The sequence below is a fragment of the Protobothrops mucrosquamatus genome, unplaced genomic scaffold (genome assembly GCF_001527695.2).
Source record: "Protobothrops mucrosquamatus isolate PMUCROS unplaced genomic scaffold, P.Mucros_1.0 scaffold_255, whole genome shotgun sequence".
In the NCBI taxonomy this organism is placed as follows: Eukaryota; Metazoa; Chordata; class Lepidosauria; order Squamata; family Viperidae; genus Protobothrops; species Protobothrops mucrosquamatus.
In genome coordinates, this window is record NW_015386331.1 from 258,425 (window position 1) to 283,664 (window position 25,240).

General features: G+C 37.5%; 1 protein-coding gene across 4 annotated transcripts in view; it reads right to left on the reverse strand.

Annotated features, from left to right (window-relative positions):
- The window catches only part of RCOR1 (REST corepressor 1), a 185,548-nt gene that overhangs the window by 117,511 nt on the left and 42,797 nt on the right, over positions 1-25,240 (reverse strand). For all 4 annotated transcript variants that reach the window (XM_015831292.1, XM_015831286.1, XM_015831280.1 and 1 more), the window contains exon 3: positions 12,283-12,366. In XM_015831292.1, the coding sequence (XP_015686778.1) occupies positions 12,283-12,366 (84 nt within the window). The remainder of the gene's footprint in view (positions 1-12,282; positions 12,367-25,240) is intronic.

The following is a 25,240-nucleotide window of genomic DNA, read 5'->3' on the forward strand; positions in this document are numbered from 1 at the left end:
TGTGGGTGCCCCTGCCCTCTGGAACGAACTACCCCCCGAGATCCGGATTATTCCGGATCTCCTTACTTTCCGCCGCGCCCTCAAGACATGGCTTTTCCAACAAGCGGGCCTGGCCTAGGGAGGATTTTTAAACTGGGTTTTTTAGAAATTTTAATTATCACAACATAAAAATTTTGGTTTTAATTTGGTTTTATTCGGTTTATTTCTTTGTTTTAATAATGTTGTGAGCCGCCCTGAGTCCTTCGGGAGAAGGGCGGGATATAAATTGAAATAATAAATAAATAAATAAATAAATAAATAAATAAATAAATAAAAGTCTGTACAGAAGAAAACATGTTTTCCAAGTTTCAATTTTGTGCTAATAATAAATGGCAGTAAACTTGACAAGCACCACCCAACTGAATGCAATTGGTTGCTGCTTTGTTTACTGCCCACTTAAGTCATTTGCCACAACTTGGTTATTTCATGGTGTCTCAAAATATATTTGGAGGGAGGGAGGGAGGGAGGAAGAAGGAAGGAAGGAAAGAAGGAAAGGTTGGTTTACTAACTGAGTTTGAAAAGTAAATCCTGAGTATTTTGAAAGAAACATGTGACATCATGTGTGATACTGGCATAAAAGAGATGATATTAAAGACAATCAGAAGAAAAATTGAGGAAATAAAAGCAGTTTTATTAGCAGTAACAAGTTAAACAAGTCTATTAGAACAAAACGTGAAGAACGGGAAAACATGGAACATCTATTAAGATAGAAGATCCAAGAAAAATAAACTGGAGTAACTTTTCCCATGACAAAAGACAAAGTGTTGCCATTATATGAAAATCTTGGGGGCAAGACAAAAAACCTAAAGCAGTGCCTTCCTCAACCGTGTAAGTACTTTATTAGGAACATTTATTGTGTTTGGAAATGGTTGGGTTATGTATTTTGGGGTGTGCCCCAATCCTATGTTTTCCATAAACCCTGTTACTCGTGTTGCAGAATTTTGCATAGCACAAAGGTTTATAGGACTCCAACTATCATGCTATGGGAGAACTAACTATATTGTTGAGCTTTCCCATGCCAAGCTGATTCACAAGTTGTCCAGCTTTAGTTGATGTGCCAACTGCAGCTTCTCCTTGGATCAAAAGCCCTGAAGATGAGCAATCATGCTTTTGTCATCTTGCCATTGGATTACAATAATTTTCTTTAAAAATCAGCTGGTAACTTCAACTGGTACAAAGTGCAACAACCTATGTGCTCACAGGGCAGTCTGCTGCTGTTGGAACTGTAATGACTTCCAGTGTGTTTCCAAAGAATTCAAGGTACTGGTCATTACCTATAAAGCACAGAGCCTGCATCGGTATATTATTCTGTTCATGAAAAGGAACTCTTAACTCTCTTTTCCCTGCTCAACCTACCACAGTATTAGTGGCTAGGGTGAGAGACTGATGGTCCTGAATTGTTTCTTTTATTTTCTTAAAAGAAGTTTATCATAAATCTGTATGTAACAACAGCAGTTGGATGTTGAAGATGGGAAATCTGGAAAACCTTGTAGAAAAGTGAACTTATCCCACCCCATCTCATTTGTGCAGGAAGCTATAAGGAAAGGGAGGCAAATCAGCAAAAGAGAGGCCAGCCACGTTCCAAAAATATATAATTATATTCAAAGTTTAGTGCAATATTACTCTCAGAAAACATGTTGCACAGTGAATGGAAACAGCCCACTTTGTTTACACCTCTTCAGCGTAAACAGTGTGGTCATTCAAAAGCTATGCTGGCAGTTAAACATTCTTTCTGGGTGAAAGGGCAAATTCTAAAATGATGTTCTCTAAAACAAAACAAAAAAATGATAATTGAAGGACTTTATTCTTCCTACACATAAAATGTGATTGTGATTGTGTTGACGTTGCTCCATATCACTTCTTTCTAATGCTCCAGATGCTTCTTTCCATTCCTCCACTTTTTTTAAATCTTTGACAGCTGCACGTGCTTACAAAAAAATGCACTGAAAAGCAACCATTCAGTATTTTTAATTGCTAAAGATGGCTTATAGAGATTGTGTGAGGTCTAAAGGTATTTCTATAAATAAAACATATAATGGAAGCTAGTATTTTGCTTTTAAAATGCTAGCTCCTATTTAATTTTTTCCATTGGAAAAAGTGCAGAAAATTAGGATCAGGTAGAGTAGAAGGATTTGCAGGTGCTAAGAGAAGTCCTCCAAATTTCACATTGACTATTACAAACTAAGCAAATTAAAATCAAGTTAAATGAATATAAAATGATAGATTTTCCGAGACTCATTATTTAAACATCTTGATTTACAGCTGACTTTTATTTGCAGTTAATTTGTCAACACAATCTTGCAACACAAATTTTAATTGTAAATGTCTTTTTAGAAGCACTTCAGATGCTTCTTATTGGGGAAAAGATTTTCTTTTTGGGAGAATACATATAGTCCTCGACTTACAACCACAATCAGGACCTGAACTTCAATTGCTAAGCGATGTGGTCATTAAATGAGTAACACCCGATTTTACAACTATTTTTTGCCACAGTCGTTAAGCAAATCTTTCTTTCCCCTTGGACTTTACTTACTGTTAGCCCCTTGGGAAGGTCACAAATGGCAATGGGTTCGGCAGCTGTGGGAGTGAAAGTGACCTCTGGGCCCGAATGTTGGACCCACGGTGCCAATGAAGGATGGTGGGACCTTGATCCATCCTAGGAGAAGGGGGGAGTGAGAGAATCCCCTCCGGGGACCAGACCCCTTGAGCAGAGGTTGAGAGCCCCAGCGGGAGATCAAAGAACAAGGCCTTTGTCTGTTCCGCCTCCGCCCTGGCCTGCCTCTGCGCTTTGGAAAATTCCTTCTCCAAAGCCTGGTGCCTCCTACTGGCCTGCTTCTCCGCCAATTTTGAAGGCTTCCTTCTGGAGATGGTCTTAGCCTTGGCCTTGATCCTGCCTGCCACCTCCTGGTTGGAGGACCTGTGCCTTTTCCGGCTGGTGGATGGAGGGGTGGCATCCTTGGGCTGAGGAACCATGGTATCCTCCATCTTGAGGTGAGTTATCTCAGTAGTGCTGAGAGGGAACTCTGGCAGTGGATCAATTGGCGGATTAGACTAGTGCAGTTGGAGCAGGGGAATGCTAAGGTTCATCCTGCTCCCCTGGCCACCTGACCGGTAATTGACCCAGGAGGTCCGGTCGTGTCTACGGCTGCGGCAAAATCACGTGAGTGATGACAGCCTGCCTGCTCGTCGAGCGCGCCATGGTGACAAGGCCAGCAAGTTGATGAGTGTCAGCACATTTGCGCAGTGGGTGGATCTGTGGAGGCGGTAAAAGCACTCGCGCGATGACCGTAATCCAATGCGCAGCCTGCTAAATGGTGGCCAAAGTCTATCCCCACTGTCAAGCATTCCTCCTTCCTGAAGAAGCTGCCAATTTCTCCTTTATGAAGGGAAAGGTCAGGATAGGCAGTTTGCTATATCTACCTAATAAACTCCTTAATATAGCAAAGATGAACCTACTGCAAACGAGTTCAGGAAGAACATCAAACAATACAACTGCCTCTTCCAAATAGTATCTTTTGGTGCCAAAGAAGTCCTTCTGTAATTATTCAAGGGGAAATCCACCATTACATCAGACATTTAATGCCAGATCCCAACCAGTAAGCCAACTTATTCGAATTTATTCTGAGGGAGGGAGGGAGGGAGGGAGGGAGGGAGGGAGGGAGGGAGGAAGGAAGGAAGGAAGGAAGGATGGATGGATTTCTGATGCTCCCTGCCAGATTCTCACAAGGAAATTCAAAGGAAAGCTGGCAGGAAGTTGGAAGTCGCTCCCACTCCCACTGCTTTTTTGCCCAACCCATGGTCATTCTGTTTCTATGTTTAGATAAGGAAACACCTCACAACAGGACACGGGTTATCTAATAGAGCACTATTTTCATTGTAGCCAGCACTCATTGGTATAAAACTATCTGCTATAATCTTCAATTATAGAACAAATTGCCATTAAATTATATGAATTGACGGCATATCCCAAGACAATTTCTTCCATAAAGTCAATGATCCCTACATTGCATGCTTCACATACACAGATGAATAAGATCAGATGGATTGATATTGATTGATACGTGATTATAAACCAGTAATGTATATGTTTTTCAGACTAAGGGCAACTTCTGGCCTTTGATTACATCCCAGATCAGGGGGATGCAGTCAGGATAAATGTAATATGACATAATTTAAAATTAACTAAAATTTTAAAAATTAAATATAGTCACGTGCTTTATTTCTCATTCCATTAAACTAAAAATCATAATTTAACATAAAGCTTTGGAGGGTCAACCCAAAGAATTGGGAGAGGTTCTGAATGCATGCATTTGTAAATATTCCCCTTAAACTTCCACTTTTCTCCCTCACTTCCCCCAAGCCCATTCTTTACATGTAGTCCTCTACTTACAATCACATTAAACCCAACACTTTTGTTGCTAAACAAGACAGTTGTTAAGTGAGTTTCGCCCCATTTTCCGATCTTGTTTGCCACCATTGTTAATTGCATCACTGCAGTTGTTAAGCTAGTAACAAGGTTGTTAGGTGAATCTGGTTTGCCCATTGACTTTGCTTGTCAGAAGGTCGCAAAAAGGAGATTACTTGACCCTGGGACGTTGCAACCGTTATAAATATGAGTTGGTTGCCAAGCGTCTGAATTTTGATCATGTGACCATAGGGATGCTGCAACAGTCGTAAGTGTGAAAAACAATCATAAGCCACTTTTTTCAACATCATTGTAACTTTGAATGGTCCTAAATGTATTGTTGCAACTCAAGAACTCCCTGTATATGGCTTATTACACTGGGTATTTAATCAAATCATGTAAGAATATAAATAAACTACTAGACTGGAATATGCTTTCATCTGGGGAATCATCAAAACTGAAGATTATCTATTTAGCACTACAAATTTCTTATAAAAATTGTGGCAATTCAAATAAAATAACAAAAGCATCTCTTACTAAGGTTTTTGTTTCAGTTAAACACATACTTTGTACCTTTTTAAAGTACTTATATGTTCTTCCATATTAGTCTAAAAATAATTATGCTGTTCATCTACACATTGCAGAACTGCAAATTATTGCAAAATATTATTAAATTAAAATACAACAAGAATTTCTTCACTACTTATATTAACTATCCTTAATAATATTCCCCCCATATGATACTTTGTTTAGACTTTAGATCAATATGTATTGCAGAATTAACAAAAAATGTTTCACTGAAGTATGGTTCACCTCTTTTATAGAATAGTTCTCAAAACTAAGTGAATAAAAATGAATTTTTCACTGATTTTAAATAGCATATAAGATACCATAATAAATGAACAAGGTTACCATGGTAGATGAGTATATTCAGATCTTTCAACTGTTGGGTAGCTTTTCCACTGAAAATATTTTATAACTATTTGCTCTGTCAAAAAAATGTATTGAATTTTAACTTATAAAAAAAAAACCGGGCTTGATGAAAGGCAATCCCCCCCCCCAAAAATCAGGACCATAATCTGGATTGGGAAGTTGAAAAAAGATTCCCATAAAGCTATTGCAAATCATTTCATTAAGTTACTGAAGTTGAGCTGGATTCAAAAGAGATGTTACCAAGAAGAATGGCCCTCATTTGTCCCACTAACTGACCCGGGGTTTAAATAGGCATCTTTTGGATAGCTAAGCAAAAATTATTTTTTCTTTACCAAGGACTTACATAATATAATTCTAAAAAATGTTGCAAGTTTTGTCTTAAAGCAGTAATATTTTAATCCATACACAAAGCCCAGTTTTTGTATGCTTATATGATTTGTGCAAGTATTTTCATGCACTTGTAATTTGTGCAGGGATGTCACATTTTAATATGATATAATGTAGGTTTTGTTGATTAAATTGTTCTGTGTCGTGGCAATTTGGCTTAAGAAAATAAAAATAATTAGCTCCAATTAATATTAGCATGTCAACACACACATGAAGGATACTTCACAACAGGCCTTATCTGAAAACATTTTATATAGAATGCTTCATATTACTGTTTTTCCGAATCAAGTGCACTTATTAAAATCCATTGCAGAACTGATCCAGACGCATTTTTAGTTCATCTTTTATTAGATTTACATCCTGTCTTCTGCCCAGGAGCTGAAGGTAGTGTGTATAGTGCTACCTCCCCTTATTTTCACTCACATAACAATCCTGCAAGGTAGTCTCATTTGAATCACTCAATCTGCTTCCATGACTGAGGGAGGACTACAACCTGAGTCTTGCTGTTCCTAGCCATCAGTTAAACTTTGCAGGCCTGCAAAACACAACCTTTTGGAGCAATGGCCAGTTTCCCATCACTTTTAATGGTGGAAACTGCTCCTAAAAATAAATATTATAGGTTGAAATCTTTCTGACTAATATGAGCTTACAGATATTTTTAAAGCTTCCTGCAAGAGAAGAAAATGAATAACTGGAAATAAGGTAACACGAAAACAGCGAAATACTGTTTACATGAAAACTATTTATAAAGTTAGTCCATCCTTTGACCTTGGAGCGGTCTCTAAGAGATTTGTTAGGAAATAAGGAGAGATCTGAATATACTACTTCAAAAAGCAAACAGGCATACCTAACATTTTCTCAAAAAAAGGGGGAAGTCAGCTATGTGCACCTTATGACCCCAGCACTTCTTTCTGATAATTTATATACCAGTGACTTCAATCAGCTTTCTATTCCAACAATACGAAAAAGGCTAAATTCAAGCTGAAGTTCTCAACTTCAAGCATTTATTTAGCCAAACAATAGAAATCTTCTTAATATGGTTTTGTGGTTTAAACAAAATAAGCAATGGTTTTCTTCTGCATACATTTCCAGGCGGCTTTAGCTGTGTTAAAACAACAAAGCAGAAACAACAGTTTTGTGACACCTTATAGCCTAACAATGTTATTAAAGCATAAAACTTTTATGGAATACAGTCTACTTGGATCAGACCCATGGAACTCTGCCTTGAGAGAGAAGTATTATTTACATGTCAGCGGAGAAGGAAAGAGGCTAAAACAAACTTCAGAGAGAAATAAAATTTATGAAGTGAACAGTGAATTATTATATCCATACACAGTTTAACTACAGGAAAGTCTTGATTTTACATATCTCAATGCAGTGGACTTTGGATATAAAAGACAGAATCAGAATTTCAGGTAATAATAGACTTTCTCCCGGTGATGATCTAAAACTATTGTGGTACTAATCAGCCCAGACGATTTTTATACATTTTACATACATTTGATATTATTATGCACATTTATCTAGATTTTACACAGTATGTACATTTAATACATGCTCAACATTCCGTTCATCATTTATTCACTCACCTCTATCATACAATCCTTCCTCCTGGCTAAGGTCAAGAATTTACTGTATTAGCAAAACAACTGCTGGATTGTGAGATGCTCATTATTTTGATTTATATGCTGTCTAATGTATATAGTCTGGTTTAAAAAATGGTCCTTTTTTGACATAGCTTAAAGCTGGCTTATAACCATACCTGTTTGAAGGCTATTAACCACTGTTTCCTGTTCAGACATAATAAAAAGCTAATGTTCAAGGACGATTTGTCAATTTGTTTTTTCCCCTTATGAAAGAAAGAGGCATGGATGGCACAAAGGTGCCTATTATTTGTACATATTCTGGTACATTGAAGCGGAGTGTGGTTTTTTGAATACCTCAGGATGTGATAAAACCCCTGGTTCTTGAATTAGAGAAGACAAGAATCCTAATGGAATACTCCTATATTAATAAAACGATCTTCTATTACATAAATGATTTCCAATCTATTCATCTTTCAGTCTGCTGTGGAGGTGGGGAAGAGCTCTAATAGAGAAACACTCCCCTGCACTTCATAACAAAGTACCACTTCAAATAACCTCAACAAGGATGTTAAAGACAATTGCTAGACAACCTTAATATTCTAACATACACTACACATCCATCAAGCTATTTCCTTTCAAAGTACTGACATCATTCACTCTGCATACTTTTTTTCCTTGCAACCCATCCTTGCCTTTATCATGTTCATATTCCACTTCATATATTGCTTTTTGTCATTTAAACCTCATCCTTTTTTCTTCCAGGATTTCATCAGCTCCACACAATCATAAGGTACTTGATCCTTGTCTTCTTGTCAACACATTCGTCTATTTAATATATTTGATTTGTGATTTGATTCTCATTCACTCTCTCTGTATGACCAAATCTCCAACTACTTCTTTTGTACTAGTAATTCACTTTTGTATTTAATCCACATTCATTCATTCATTCAGCACTTAAATCATTCTTGACCTGACCTGTTTTTGTCTTATCACAAACTTAAGTACTCTATCCCTATTGCATTCAGTTTATTTTTATATTTACCCTGCCATAGCCAATGCTCGTTCTCCATATAATAAAGTGAGCAGAAGCACACTCTTATACACATTTTTTGCTTCTATTGGCAAACACTAAGACTTCACAAGATGGCTGCTCATGTGTACCAATCTATGCACAATTTATCCATTTATTTTCTATCATGGTAGGTGACAAATTCAAGTAATAAACACAAGCATTCCTTGTACAAAAGGGATGTATCTGCCATACAGCTTCAGGATATATGCATTTATTGTTTGTTACATATCAACTTCCTATCAAAATCATTCAAAAGTTCCTAAGGTAATTTTTTTTTAATTCAATAAACAAGACATTATAAAAGGCAAGTAAAAGACAAAGTAGGAGATATAAATGTCAATTCGTCCAAATTACAGCATTCTGCAGCTCAGAACGCTTGGCAAAATAAAATGCCATTTAAAGAACTACAAATTCTCCTTTGGCAGCCATAACAAAAAAAAAAGAGCCAAATCTTATACCATTTCTCAGAACCCCTTCACAGCTCCTTCTTCACAGCTCCTAAAGAAAATCCTATCCTTTTCTCATAGCGCTTTAATATTGCAAGTCAATTAGGACAGGGGTCCACAATCCCCAGGCCTGTTGGGAACCGGGCCACACAAGCGAGCAAAGCTTCATCTGCACATGCACGGGATTTACATAGCGCATGAAACCACCCCAGGTGTGTGGAAAACAATTTTTTCAATGGAACCGGTCCCTGGTGCCCAAAAGGTTGGGGGCCGCTGAATTAGGGTATAATCAAAGTAATTGAAATGTGTAAATTTTAATATTAATTGAAGCAGAGATAAAGAACCTTTTCCCAAATTAATTTCCAGAATGGCAGCTATCTTAGTTATCGGCAATGAAGAAAAGAAACAAAATTTCAGCAATAATCTCTTGATCCCACTTGACAAATGCCAAGAAATCAGCTTTTATACAAAGGATTTCTAGTCATATTTCAGTTTCATTCTAACCATAGTACCGTTTGCCCATTCAAACTTCTAAGAGATTCACACAACTGCAGCAGAGAAGCAATTAGGAAAACGAAGGGGAAAAAACAACTCATACACCCCAAAACCCCACAAACATAGAATTGGCTAGACTTGCTCAGGTGCAAGACTGACTAATTTCTGGCATGTCTTAATGTGATAGATGAATACAATCTTTTCACTTCCCTACTGCTGCACAATGGCCCTGCATCAGTATGGCTGCAATTCTGCTTCTATTCACTGAACTTTTTTTTTTTTTTAATTTTGGCTTAGTTATATTTAAGGCAACATAAACAAGTTTGTTCTTGACTTCACAAAGTTCACTATAACAAAATGTTTTTTGAGAACATCAGCTGTATACTATTTCTGTGCTATCCCAATTAGCACATATACTAATTTACAGATGCAAATTTCACATGACCTGAAAAGACTCCTACAATAGTATAAAAAGAACAATTTTAAAGAAGAGAAGTCCAGTCCTTCAAATGTTCACATCTTTGACAGAGCTGGGAGCCATGCCTAAAGTCCTCTGCAGCGCTAGCATTTGACTGAATTTAGAGAGTCCAGTGAGTGTTATGCTTTATTGATTTATATCCCATCTTTCATACAGAAGTTCAAAGTGAAATGCACAGTACTCTATTTTTCTCCACAACAACTATCCTGTAAGGTGAGTTGGACTGGGAAAGGATGTGCAAGTGACCCAAAGTCATCGAGGGAGATTCCATAGCTGACAAAGATAAGAGCTGGGCCTCCCTAAAGCTAGTCCAAACTTTAACTGCTATATCACAATACCATCATACAGTATGTGTCAGCAACCTTCTGATGCTTGAAGGGTGCAGTGAATGGGCCAATAAGACCACATGCCACTCATGGGAGGATCAAGATTTTCTGGATGGATCTTCTTTGCTATAAGAGTTTTTCCTTTTTCTGCCTTTTTTCTTTTTTTTAAAAAAAGTGATCATAAAGTAATTACAGACGCTGTACTTTAGTTTTTGTGTGTTCTCCACCTTACAGTAGCAGGAAATTATGCTTCTGATTTTCAGTGAGAATAACTCAGAAAATCAAAATGGAGATTTGGGAACCACGTGTGCCTCTAAGCCATAAGCTTCCTGTCCTGATGTACACCATAGCTAATTTTCATATGGTTGCATAGCAATCAATCAATCAATCAATCAATAATGAGAGAGAGAGAGAGAGAGAGAGAGAGAGAGAGAGAGAGAGAGAGAGAGAGAGAGAGAGAGAGAGAAGAGAGAGAAAGAAAGAGAGAGAGAGAGAGAGAGAGAAGAGAGAGAGAGGAGAGAGGAGAGAGAAGAGAGAGAAAGAGAGAAAGAGAGAGAAGAGAGAGAGAAAAGAGAGAGAGGAGAGAGAAGAGAGGGAGAGAGGAGAGAGAGAGAGGAGAGNAAAGAAAGAAAGAAAGAAAGAAAGAAAGAAAGAAAGAAAGAAAGAAAGAAAGAAAGAAAGAAAGAAAGAAAGAAAGCATTTAGGAAGCATAGACAAGTACCATCAAAATAACATACTTAAGTAATATACAGCCATCGTTTACCACCTTATCTTCTATGAAATTGCTATTTATTTTAAAAACCAGGTACAGCTAATCCTTGACTTACAACCATAGCAGATTCCATTACTGTCATAATTCAAGGACTACAGTATCCTTATGTGTAAAGTAAAAATATTTTACTTTCAGCTGCTTTGCAATTCACTTTATCTAGCTGAGACATTTCAGATGCTTTCTACAATATATCTAGTTGCCAGAACAAATTTCTATGAATGTGTCTCATCTACTAATGTAACTGAATCTGCAGAAGCTTATTCTGACTGCCGGAAATGCCGAGACAGAATTCTGAAGCAATAGAAAATGAAACAATGCAGATGGAGAGTGCAATTGCTCTGAAATGGTCTTTTGCTCAAATCTCTGAAGCCAAACTCCTCCTAAACCCATAAACAGCTCTAGAAAATGCCCTTTTCCTGTGCTGAGAAAAAAGACTTAAAATCAGCAGATGATATTGCCATTAATCATCAATTCTACAGCCTGGGAAACCTGTGGTTAATTTCCATCCAGCTTCAATGATCTTAAAAGCCTGCCCATAACTTTGTGCAATTTTGGTACTAAAGTATTACTCAAAGTTAGCTTATGATGCTATTTTTACAGAGAAACATGGTTTCCTTTGAACTAAAATTAATTATGGCTTATTTTTCCCAAACAAAAAAGCAGCATTAATTTTAGAAAAGGATATTAAATAGACTTCCAGTCATAGTTTGACATTCAGGGACTTTTTCAACTGTTAACCATAGCTTTCAAGTACATACAAAACACAGGAATTATAATTAAATCCTTCGTGATTGGCTTTTTCCCCTTATACAGGAGCTGCACTAGTAGTACAACTTATTACGCAAAGATATGATTCTAAACTAGATCCAGGAATTGCAATACTAATTTCTACATTCTAGATTGCTTTTGTGGTCCTTCCCATCACTTCACTTCACTTATGCAAAGCAATATTTGCTTCAAATTTCTAGTGTGCAATGATAAAAATAAAAGGTCAATACTAAATGAAGACACAAGTAGCAAATAACCTATTCTTAATATATATAAAATGTCTATGGTATATTCTTGTTTCTTCTAAAGTTAATTCAGATTTGGATTGTGACAAGTAATCCTCTTTCTAATCCCGTTTATTACACATGTGATGAATAAAAAAAAAAGTTAAGAGAGCAATCCTGCATGTGTCTATTTAGAAATAAGCATCATTGTGTCACAGGGTGCATATGAACATTCAAATACATTTGGAGGCATTTCATTCTATTCTATTCTATTCATTCTATTATATTTATATAATAAAAAGCACTACGGAAAAGAAAAGTAAATAAAACAGAAACAAAAGAGTAACTTACATTTTGCTTCTGAAATATTCTGATTGGGTGACCAGACCAGCATACCGAGATTCTCTCTCTCCTGAGATCGCTTGGTAAGTTTAGCTGACAAGAAAATAAATATAAAATGTGTTAAAGGAAAACCTCCCCATGTTAATGGTGATCTCTTCAAAGCACACAACAAAAGAAACAGGAATAGAAAAATCCAAAATGCTGAAACACAAATGTACCAGCTCTGCAACATTTGAGACCCAAAGCATCCTTCCATTCACACAAATAATCAAAATGTGTCTCAACAATATTTTGGAAAAACAATTGAAAATGATAAAAAGGGAAAAAGTTTTGTTTTAAGTTTGTGCATTTTTCTTTTCTGACATTGTATGGGGATATCCCAAAGACCTTGTCTGTTAAATTGCAGGCATGCAGCAAAGGTTGCTATTTTATTCGTCCTGCACTGCTGGCCAAGAGGAAAACAGAAAGCCAGCAAAGACAATGCTGCCTGCATCGTGTCAGCACAAACAGCCAGGTCAGTTATTAACACTGGCAGCACCAGCCATCACAAGTATAGAGATATTCAGGAAACTGCCTTACACTAAGTCAATCTCCTTGCTTACCTAACAGAATATTTTGAACTACATTCTTGTTAAACACTCCCCTTTTGAAGAACTTATAAATCATCTCCTTGTTGTTTGAAGGCAGAATATGATAAAATGTACATACATTCAAATGGTAAGGAATATCCATGACAAATTTCAGACAATTTGAAAAGTATCTGTACAAAGGGAACAGGCAGTTCTGCCCCTTCCTGAATGTGGAGGAACAAACAGTGGAGAACGTAAGAGTAGCATATTCACTAACTCAGGGGTGTCAAACTGCCGGCCCACAGGGTGGACGCATCATGATGAAACTGCGCCCACTCCATTGCCGGCAATGGGGAAAAAGCTCTGATACGTCGCGCGAGTTTGACATGTCTGCACTAACTGATCTGTTTGTGTAGCATATTCACTAATGGGAGGGAGGGAGGGAGGGAGGGAGGGAGGGAAGGAAGGAAGGAAGGAAGGAAGGAAGGAAGGAAGGAAGGAAGGAAGGAAGGAAGGAAGGAAGGAAGGAAGGAAGGAATCATATGGGGCAGAGGTCCCCAACCTTTTGGGCAGCAGGAACCGATTACCTGGAGAGAGGTTTTTCCATGGACCGGAGGGGGTGTGGTTTTGTGCGCTGCCTGCATCCCGTGGATGGGGCTTTGCTTGTTTGTGCGGACAGGTTGCTGGCATGCTGCAGACTGGTACTGGTCCATGGTCCGGGGGTTGGGGACCCCTGATATAGGGAGCACAGCTAATACACTGTATGGAACTGCTGGGGCAGTGCTTTGGATTCAATCCCCAAAAAGTGCTTTGGAGCACATGAGAGTACAAACTAGGCCCTCTCTCCAGCACCTTAAAGCAGTTTTATTTTTTTCCCAAGACCACATGAAGCCCTATGCAACCCCAAGAAAGGGAGGGGCTGCTTTTAAGTATTGCAAACAAGAACTATGTTCATGCTCCTGTAAGTTTTGAAGCATCAACAAGCAGCCCTCAATTTAAAATGGCAACTGGGACCAGAATTTCCATTGCTAAGCAACTGGTGGTAAAGCATGAACCACTTTGCTTAGCAAAGGCAATCCCTGCAGTCCCAATGACCATCGTTAACTGAATCCCACAGCTGTTAGGCAGCACAACTTCATTCTGGCTTCTCACAACCAAAGTCAGTAGAAAAGCCAGCAGAATCTCACCAATCCCAGGCCCACAAGTAGGTAAGTTGTTGCTACCAGATATAGGGAGGGAGTAATAGGTTGGGTAGAGGTGAAGAGAGGATCAGAGAAGGTAAGGAGAGGCAAGACATAACATGAATCCAGGTTTTTGGTAAATTCAGTATAGACTTTTCAAAGAAATGCATATTCTGAAGTCTGGGTCCTAATTTATTAGCAATAGTTAAAGAGAAGCATTAAAGAAGAAGAAAAAGGGAACAAAACCCTGAAGCAATAGAAAATATACTTCTTCCCCCTGTGGCTCAGATTATTTTTCCCCCAAACACAAAGAGTTGCTAGATCAGTCTCATTTTCTGAATTCGAAATAATATCACTATAGGACTGCTAGCAGTTTATTTTTACCTTTGCATGTAGAGGTAGTCCTTGACTTACAAGAATTCATTTAGTAACCATTCAAAGTTACAAGGGCAATAAAAAAAGTGACTTATGACCTTTTTTCACACAACCATTGCAGCATCTCCATGGTCACATGGTCAAACTCATATTTACGACAGTTGCAGTGACACTCATATTTACGACAGTTGCAGTGTCCCAGGGTCATGTGATCCCCTTTTGCAGCTTTTGGAGAAGGAAAGTCAATGGGGAAGTCAGATTCACTTAACAACCAGTTTACTAACTTGAGAATTGCAGGGATTCATATAACAACAGTGGCAAGAAAGTTCATAAAATGGAGCAAAATTCACTTAACAAATTTGTCACTTAGCAACATAAAGTTTGAGCTCAATTGTGATTGTAAAGTCGACGACTACCTATATTAGCTGACTTCTTGATGTACCAATTTAAAAAAAAAAAAACTATTTCAGCACTGGGTTTTTTGTTTTTTGAGAAAAGATCAAGAAAAAGTTTATGGAAGGAATTCTCAAATTCACAGATATTATAAATCTTTGAATTAGGATGATCAGAATTGGGCTAACACTGGGCTAACAATTGGGCAAGAAATACACTACTTATTGTAATAGGTTTTTTTTTCATTTAATTAATTTGGCTTTATTTGCTTTATTATTTATTCATTTATTATTATTTAATTATTAAATCAAATAGTGAAAACAATCAAATCAAATAACACAATGATCAAACTCTATAACTCTATAGAGCAAAACTGTTTTCATTGGAAATATGGAAAAAACAAAACCAATTTAAAACCATTTTTAACCATTTTAAATCAAAAGGATGAATGCACTTACTTTTGCCTAATTCCTAAAAGTTAGATTTTATGTTCCAAACAACCATTCATTCCCTAAGAAAGTCAGGAGGAAAAAAAAAGAAGGGACTTTTGCTTTATATAGGTTGTTTTGGATGCAGTGAGTGGTCCTTGCCTTAAGTCAGTTTCTCCTAAACAGTTCTTAAAATGCAACAGCTTGCAAAACATTGGCAGGTTGTAAGTTTCTTAGACATCTCTCCCAACAGTGCAATAATAATATAGCACCATCATCCCATGTCCTTGATATATGCTTGTTGCTTATTAATCCTTTACTCCATTCTTAAAACATTCATCCTTGTTGAAGCTTCACAAGCCCCCCCCCCCCCCGGGGGGGGGGGGGGGGGGGGGCTTTTCACCTCAGCAATTATTCCCTAGGCAAAATAGCTGTTAGGTCAAAAGGTCAAAAGTTTGTACAAGAGCCTAGTATTCTCCAGGAATGATTATTTCTCCACTGAAAAGCAAAGATAATGTATTAAAATGAAGAAAAAGAACACTCAGGCTAAAGCTTTGGAAAGGTATGGATACTATGCATTCAACATTTTTGCATCAAACTGGCAAGCCTGCCAAAGAGAGGCCTTCAGAATAAGGTGCTCTCATGGGATAAGACTCCCTCCCAACAGCCTTACAAGACCCTAACACCAAAGTATTTTGAGAAGCATTGTCTTAGATAAAGAACAGGGGAGGGAAATACTTTCCTTCTCCAGGCTTCTATTTTTAGATAAGGATCAAGAACTTAGAACAATTGATTGGGAAAGATGCCTTGAAATATACCAATCTGGCAGCTATCAGGTTGAATTACAACTCTTATTCAGTACGATGAACAAAACTGGCATAAGTCAGGCAGAAATCGAAAAGCAAAGATGGTACAGAGACAATCAAGTGGCAGCTGAAGAGCAGAGGCAGAGAGTTGAAACAGTTTGAATTCAAGAAGTGGTCTCAGAAGGATTTTAAAGAGAACACCTTGACTTGGCTGAAAGAAAAGGGGAGGCTGCTCCAAATATAGGAAATTGTCAGGCCCAACAAACTAAGCAACATAAAACTTCAGTAGTGGAGACCTGCACCAGAGAAATTTATACAGAATAAATTGTTCAAGGTAAGCAATCAAGAGAAAAAACTGCAACTTTTAAATAAGGAAAATAGTACTGCATATTTCCAAGAACTAAAAGACACCGTGTTATATACTTAATCATTATGAAATCAGCAGATTTACAGAATTCATCAACAAGTAGTTGGTTGACTGAACAGTCTCTTGCATAAATAACCACACAGCTCTAATCAATATACAACTAAATATTAACATTCTAAAATAATAATATAAGGAGGAGAAGGAAGAAAGATATTTAAGATATTTAAGAAAGATATTTAAAGCCAGGGACCAAATAAATAGCAATTCAAAATTTTCGCCTACAGACCTTTCAAGAAAATGCTCACCAGTTTTCAGAAGATTTAAAACAACATATAGAAAATAATTAAACTAAAAAGGTAGTACAAAAGAAAATGTTTAACAACAGTTCACCAAAAAAATCAAGATAGCAATTACTGTAGACATAATTTTAAAAAATTGAATATAAGGAAAATAATATCAGTATTAAAAAGAAAAAAAAATAGAGAGCCAGTTTGATGTAGTGTTTAAGGTGTTGGGCCTAGAAACGGGAGACTGTGAATGCTACACCTCACTTAGGCATGAAACCTGGCTGGGTGATTTTGGGCCAGTCAATCTCTCTCAGCCCAACCCACCTCACAGGGTTGTGGAAAAATAGGACTCAGATGAGGTATGTGACCATATAAAATGGGTGGCTGCACAAATATAATAAATAAATTTGCCCCATGGGTACGTAATAAGAGTCTAAAACAAAAACAAGGTTTTCTGTAATAAAAAAAGTTTTTGGAACTTACTTGAAAATGGAAAAGGAAGCAACTTTTAAACCACTTCTAAAAGCTTTTATTATGGTACCACCATTGAAAAGATCACTTCCTTTCATACATCCCTTTGATACATCAATCATGCAGGAATTCTCAGACTGTGGTTGTGTCCACCTAGTTCACAAGCAAATTTGAAGGGAGTAAAAGCTGATCAGTTAAAGCAGAAGCACTATCAAAAAGTTGTTCCTGATCTGCCTGGACAAGGTCACAGCTAGTTTTAAGCAATGGTTAAACATGGGCATCTAAGCCATCTCTCAAAATCCTCAGCCAATTATATAAGTTTTATGTATTATTTACTGAGGTATTTTTAATATTTTTTTATTATGAGTGGGGTTACATAAATTCATTTATCACATTAGAGGTCACAAAATTACAACTCTTGAAAACTGGTTTAGTTTTCAAGGGAACAGAGAACTAGCAAATCAAAACTAACCAATCCAAGGATAGTTATGAGTCATTTATTTGTAATTGCCCCATGTTTTTAAAGATGATCTGGGATACGAAGCTTATTCTGGAAGCTATTAAATTAATATGAGACAAGTGAGATAAAGAAATAACATCTGATATTCAAGTTTCTATATGCAAATGTTTTCCCATACTTCTCATGTAACAAAAGTAGGGTAATGTTGAAAACAACAGACTGAAAACTATTTTGTAGGACTACAGTTCTGGATCTGCAAAGAATATTAACATTTTATCTGAACAGCTGGTAAACAAAAGGATAAGTTTGTGGCTACATAAAAGAGATGTCAAGCAGTTCCCCACAAATCAACCATGCTAGCAGTCTATTAAAAAAGATAGCATGTAGCTGGCTCAGTTGGGCAATACAGGTGTGCCAAGGATAATTTCAGCACCAACAATTAAAATGCATAAATTGCTATCTTTGCTACTGACTTGTAGACAACAGATGGAAAATAAGATGCTTTTTAAAAAATGATTATTCAAAAGCATGAAAAATTAGATGTTTCTGAATAATTCAAAATCTATATCAAAGTTCAGATTCTTCTAGAATTGTTCTATGGCCAGCCATCATTAGATGTGACTAAGACTTTTGCCTCCAAGCCCTTGACATCCTCCACAAATGGCATTCCACTTCCAGGAAGAGCTCTTAAAGAATTAGGAATGTTTTGAAGTAGATACTGTATTATTTGGGGGCTTGTCTTTAAAGAAATGCCCAGTGAAAAGTGCCTTGTTGATCTAGACTTTTCCGAATCATCAGCTGATGACAGAAAAGTTGTGGGAATCTATAGCTGTTCCTGACTAGACTGGGGATAGGATTGTGTGCAATTCATGAATTATTTAATTCGTTTAAGTAACCAATCCCAATTTATTATTCTGGTAAATTGTAGCCTGTTTATGAATACGATCTGTCACTCAGAGGTTTTCTTACAGTTAGTTAATTCTTACTAAAGTACTTATTGTGTGCTATTGTTTCTGTGTCTATGAAATCTTTTTTTCTCAGCATTATTACAGAAATCAGAACTGAAAGTAAATTGAGAGATTTTATCTAAAAGAGCAGATGTAAAGAATCCTGAAATTATTCTAAGATCTTCTGAACTTCAGAGGCATAGCGTGGGGGGTGCAGGGGGGGCCGGCCGCACCGGGCACAACATCTGGGGGGGCGCGCTCGCACTCGCAGCTCTCTGCCCCTGCCTGGCTCACTCACTCTCTCTGCAGTGCTGGCTGTGCAAATCCGAGCCGAGCCGCCGGGTCGCCGACGCCGCCCACTGTGGAGGGGGACGCAAATTACTTGCCCCGGGTGCTGACAACCCACGCTACGCCACTGCTGAACTTTCAGAGCTTCTGTGCATTTCTAGGTTCTCATTGGGATTTTCAAAGTGAAATTTCAAATGGATTTAGAGATTCATTACAGAATAAAGTTATATCAGGAGTTTTCTGGAGAAGAAACAAAGAAGCAAATTTTACAGGAGTTATTTGGTTTAGTATTTTTTGACAAACTGATCAATTTATTATTCATTTGCCCAATGGATTTACAATCAGAGGTGAAGCCTAAATTTAACAAATACCAGAACTTTATGTTAATGTTCCTGTAAATTTAATTGTGATGTTCTTATAAATAAAGGGATACAAGAGGGCGGCAGAACCCTAAAAATGCTTCACAGTAATTCAACTCTACGGGAGAGGTTTTCTCTGGTACAAGAACTACAAAACTTCAAATGTTCTGTTGCAAAGGATTTTGCTGCACAAAAAGCAGGCATAAGAGCAGTACACCACTTTTTCATCTTAGATATTTAATCTGATAATTTTTGTTAAGAAAATACATGTTATTTCCAAAATATTCAGTTTCATCTAGTTGTGCTGCTATTCCTATTGTATAATTTAATTTTATTTCAAAGTCTACCATATTTTGATCATTCAACATATTAAAAAATGAAAATGAATTATGCAATCCTCTCCCTTTTCACATTATTAGCAGGGATGGGCAGGTCACAGCCCATAAGCTGCCTGCTGCCATCAGCCCCTTTGTTACTACATCCTAGAACATCCCATCTCCACCCCCAAAATCCTCGGAATAAATCTATTGAAATTCAGAGGCAGATCACTAATTCGTAGTACAGGTAACACAAATTCTGTATCTAAAAAGCCACAAAAACCACAGACTAAGCCCATCTATTTTATTTAAAAATTATCCTCTTCCTTTGGCACCCTAGGTTTATCATCCCAAGATTCAAGAACAAGATTCTCCAAATTTGAGAATATATCCTTGTTGATGTGTATTTGGCTGCATTCTTTAAAAGCCTGCTAAAAACAGTACGGTAGAACATTTCCAGACCAAACCATGAAAATTAAGTCTGTCTTTATAATAAAGAACTGCAAGCTAAGCAATATTTAAATTTTATATTTAACAATACTCCATTATATCTAAAAACCAAACCTTGTATTAAAGATATTCTATTGTATATAGTACCTGCAATATAACCAATAGTTGTAACTTAGGTTTTATTAAATACAAAACCAACAGCTTATCGGTATAATAACAGAAGCCAACTAAAGGGACAAATGTATGTGACAGTCATGCATCTTTGATATTTCATTAATTTTATGAACAAAAAAATTCAGCTATTAGAGACTATTTTTTCTAAGGACTATCTAATTAAAGGTTATTATATATAGTATTGTCAAAGTCGCTCACATAAAATGCTGCTACATGTAGTCCTCGAGTTACAATGTTGATTAGGAGCTGAATTCCCATCACTAAAGTGATGTGACTGTAAAGTGTGATGTCACCTAACCACATGGTTTAGTGACAGCAATCCTGGTAGTCCCTGTGCCCTCATTAATCAAATTCCACCAGGATTTGCTAGGTAAGGACCCAAGCCATTCCCAGCTTGGTCCCTCCAGCCCTGAGCCTTGGTAAAGTAAGGGACTGCCTCTTCTTCAACTCCACCATCCAATCCACCTTTCACCCCATCTCTGTCCTTTTGACCGCTCTGCACAGAGACCATCCTCAACTGTTGCAGTGACGTTGGGGGTGGAAGATCCAGGGCCTTTGGCAGTCTCAGACATACCCAGGTGATCTTCAGAAAGCTTCTGAGGGTTTTTCAAAGCATTGCAAGGCTGATGTGCGTTTTTTGAAGAATGGAGTGAACAGCCTCCAGGGGTGCAGTAGGCCTATAGAGCACAGGGTGAGAGGGGCAGCTAAGGCTTTGCATGGGGTGGTAGCATGGCTGACCATGGGGCAGGGCTTAAAGTGACACTTCTCAACAGTGAGAGCTAAAACAGAGGCCCGAGGTGGTGAGGCCAGCTGACAATGGCCTCTATTTTAGCTCCAGCACTACCATCACTGCTGAGAAGTGCCACAGCTAAAAGAACAGAGGTGGGAGGAGGAAGATAGGTTGGGGAAATAAAAGTGCTCCCGTATTGTAAATGAAATGGACTACCAAACATCCAAATTTTGATCATGTGACTGCAGTGGTGTTTGCAGTCCAACCAAATCATCTCAGAACACCTATCAGGTATCAAATGAAGGCAGCATTTCCATTAAAAATGTATCCTTAATAAAAATATAGGACTTTCCTTTCTTATCTTTAAATTTGGTAATGCTTCCAAAATCATGTAGTTGCTGCAGGATACTGAGAATAAGTTCAGAATATCAGAGATGTTCCTCTGTTGCAGGCACCAATATTTTATACATTTTAGTCTGTCGCCTTTGGGGCCTTTTTTGACTCATAGAATAATGTTTTGGTATGACTTTACTTTGCAATTAAAAATACCTGCTCTTCTGCCAGGAAAGGATGCCCTCAAATCAAGTTCAGAACAACAAATACATGGACACAACCATGTTTTGTAGCAACTGTATTTTGAACTCTTAAGTATGAAACAAGTATAACCCTGGTTAGCTTCAGAGCCCAGTCCAGCCAAGGTAAGCCAAATATTTGAGCTCCTCAGAATGAAGACAAAATAAAGTTGAAATAAATACATCTATCAATACACTGCTTAATGAATCATCTGAATTTTAGTATTGGGATAAATTAATATCAAAATATAAACCAAAGTATGGGTCACTACTAATGTTCAGTTAGAGAAAACACTATTTAAAATAGATACAGGAAAAATAATTCTCAAGAACAAGATTCTTCAAAGGGGTTTGGCACACACTATTATTAAAAATTAAGAAGGCGTTTTGCATTTCAATCAGGTTCCAAAGTATCTGTAATTATGATTAAAGTGCTGTGACATCCCACTACGAAAAGAAACATCAGAAGAAAAAAATCACCTAAATACCCAAACTAGGATTAACTAAAAAGCCAACAAGAACAAATATGTTCTTGCATTGAAAATAGCTGTTTTCAGATCCAATAAATATTTATGCAGACAACTTTTTGTTTCTGTCCATTCAGATCATTTAAGGAGGAATACTACAGAGCCATCTATCCAAAGTTAAAATGATAAAATGCTTTAAAATATCACCTGGGCTGGAACTTTTTTACAATTAATTCTACTCACATACTAGACTAGCAAAGATAATTTTTCATTCTACTACTGCTAAGGTACAATTATAATTCACTTCCAATCAGTCCACTGTGAATAAGAATTTTGACCTGCAGACCGGGCTCCATTGTAAAGATGAGAAAGGAAGATATTACTGAAAATGGCATCAGAATATTTTTCTTGTTCAATTTATATTTCACCTTTTCTTTAGGAACTGAGGACCACAGTATTTCCTTCCCTCACCCATAAAATTCTAATGAGTTAGATCAGGCTCAAAGAAAGTCACTGGAACAAAGTTCACCCAATAAGTTTTTTATGATCTAGTACAAATTCTACATTCACTCTTAAAAACAAAGCCATGGTGGGGAACATTCAAAATACAGCACTTTAGGAGCTTAGAAAGCCTAGTAAAAGCAACAAGAGTGGTAATGATTAAAACCAGTGTTTCTCGTGGTTGGCTTTTTTTAAACCAATAACCCTCCAGCATCAAAGCTAATGCAGAATATAGTACGTTTATGTAGGCAACCTTGGCTCTATGATTCGTGGACTGGCTCAGGAATTCTGGGAGTTGAAGTCCACGAGTCATAAAAGAGCCAAGGTTGCCTACCCCTGCCCTAGAGGCTAGCTTTAAGCTTTTAAAAATCATGTTTTTTTGCTCTTATATTTTATTATTTAAATATATTTTATATTCCCTAGAGTTATAATAATTGGATAGTTTAAAATACAGACTGCAGTTTTAAAGAAATTACGGGGGGGGGGACTCATCGTTTTCCTTTTTAAACTTCTTTCTACTTATTAGTATAATTCCCCATATTAAATCGTAATCAAATATTTCATTTGGTTCCTATTTATTTCCCCCATTCATGTAAACCAAAAAACATGATACTATTTTCCAGGCTTGTAACAAAAGCAGAAAAGGCAACAGAAGGCACATAGTCAAGAATTAGAGAAAATCAACAGCTATGAAAGTACAAGACTGCAAGCAAAGTCATCCTTGGGCTAAGAACATCCTTTGTCACACAGTTGTTGTTGTTGTTTTTAAAAAAAGAAATACTCATTCACCCTCATTAAAATTAAATGGGAATGTAAAGCCAGACAGAATCTAAAGACGTACCTGGGTAGGCACTGAAGCCAAGCAAAAGCCTTTTATATTTCTAAGGCAGGTGCATTTTGCAGACTTGTGAACATGCATAAATATTCAAGAAATAAGCTCTCTTCTGAAAAGCATTTTTAAAAAACAGACTACATTACTCTCTCCAGATAAAGAGAGTAGTAACACCCCCGAGAAACAAATTATGGTATATTGTTAGGGAAGCACCTTATATGATATTAAACCACAGACTATTAACTTATAGCCTTCAAATCCTTTATTCCCATCCCCAAAGAACTTTCTCAAACCAAACTTCAGAGACTGGAAAATCTCGTTGGAAATCCTGACTAAGGGGTAAAATGTTTTAGCCAGTCACATTCAGCTTCATTTGACTTTGTGGATGATACTATTTTATGAGATGATGGAAGGACTTTACAGACTGTTCTGAATTGTTTGTGGAAAATACTGAATATATTGAATATCAAACAGAAGTTAACAAAATCCATTTAACCATGTTTAGTCATCGGGGCATTAAACCACAGTTAGCAAATCAGACTGACTAGATCAGTGGTTCTCAACCTTTTTAATGCCGCGACCCCCAACCGGTCGTAAGTCGAGGACTAAACCGGTCGTAAGTCGAGGACTAAACCGGTCGTAAGTCGAGGACTAAACCGGTTGTAAGTCGAGGACTACCCAACCGGTCGTAAGTCGAGGACTTTTCCTGCCCAGGAGCGCCGCGCATGCGTGGTTCCGCCCCCTGCACCGGCCGAGGCGTAGCTGGCAAGCGGCAGAGACGGAGCAGGCCGACCACCAGCTGGCCCAGCTCAAGGGAGGTAAGGCACCCGCCGGAAAAGGGGAAAAAAATGGCTGACAGCCTTGCTTGGCGACCCCCGTGAAATGGTCGATCAACCCCAAATGGGGTCGCGACCCATAGGTTGAGAACCGCTGGTCTAGATTCACACATGACACAATTTATGGCTGAACCAAGTCATTGTATAATGTGGATTTAGGAATCCCTTGCATTCTGCCCACCAGTGAAAAGTACTCTCCAAATTCATTTGCACTATGGGGAAAATATACATGTCTTTGCACATTCCACCCTCTATTCTCAGACACATGCAATGGTCCCGAATCAGGCATAAGCCCTCCTTGCCTATTCACTAATAGGAGGTCAATCACTAGTTTGTGCTTATTATATCACTATTTTCTTTAGTTAAATTCAATCACTAACCACAGAGCTATCTATAAAATTAGATACTGAGCCAAATAAATCATGCTTTTTTAAGATTTCTTCCAAAAAGGAGATTTCTCTCTCTTTTCCTATTCCTAACCTTGTGACAACTGTGCATACAGTCCATTCACAAGTTCCAACCAAAGCATGGGTAAGAATTTTATATCCCTTCTTTGTCCTTTACATGTACACACTTCCTTGTGATAAAAAGGGAGGTTTTTGGTTCTGTGTCTATATGAGGATCAACTTCTTGCCAGCTTCTGCTAATGATATTAGAAAGAGGGGTGGGGAAAACCAGAAGGATTACAGAATTTTTCAATACTATATCCATTGCTAACCCAGAAGAGCCGCAATCCTTTTCAAGGACATGCTCTCAGTAACAACCTTTTCTTTCTACATTTATTAATACGGGAGAGACAAAAAAGATATCTTTTCATAACTTCTCCTTACCCACCCACTCACTAGCATTCACTGAAAGAACAGAGGGAGAGGAGACAATTTATTTCTCACCCATTTTTAACTTCCCAGACTATGTAGACAAAAGTAATGTAAAAACACACAAAAGCTTCATTAATAAGCATTAAACCTTGAGGATGTAAATTCAATCACAAGAGAAAGCAAATTATGTACCAACCAAACTAAGGAAATTATTTTGCTAATTTTATATACCTGTCTTGCTTCCGTTTACCACATTCCCCACACTAAATTTATTGTCCTAGCTAATTAGGATTACAGAAATTGTAATCCAGCACAATTGGAATAGGCTATGAAAGACTA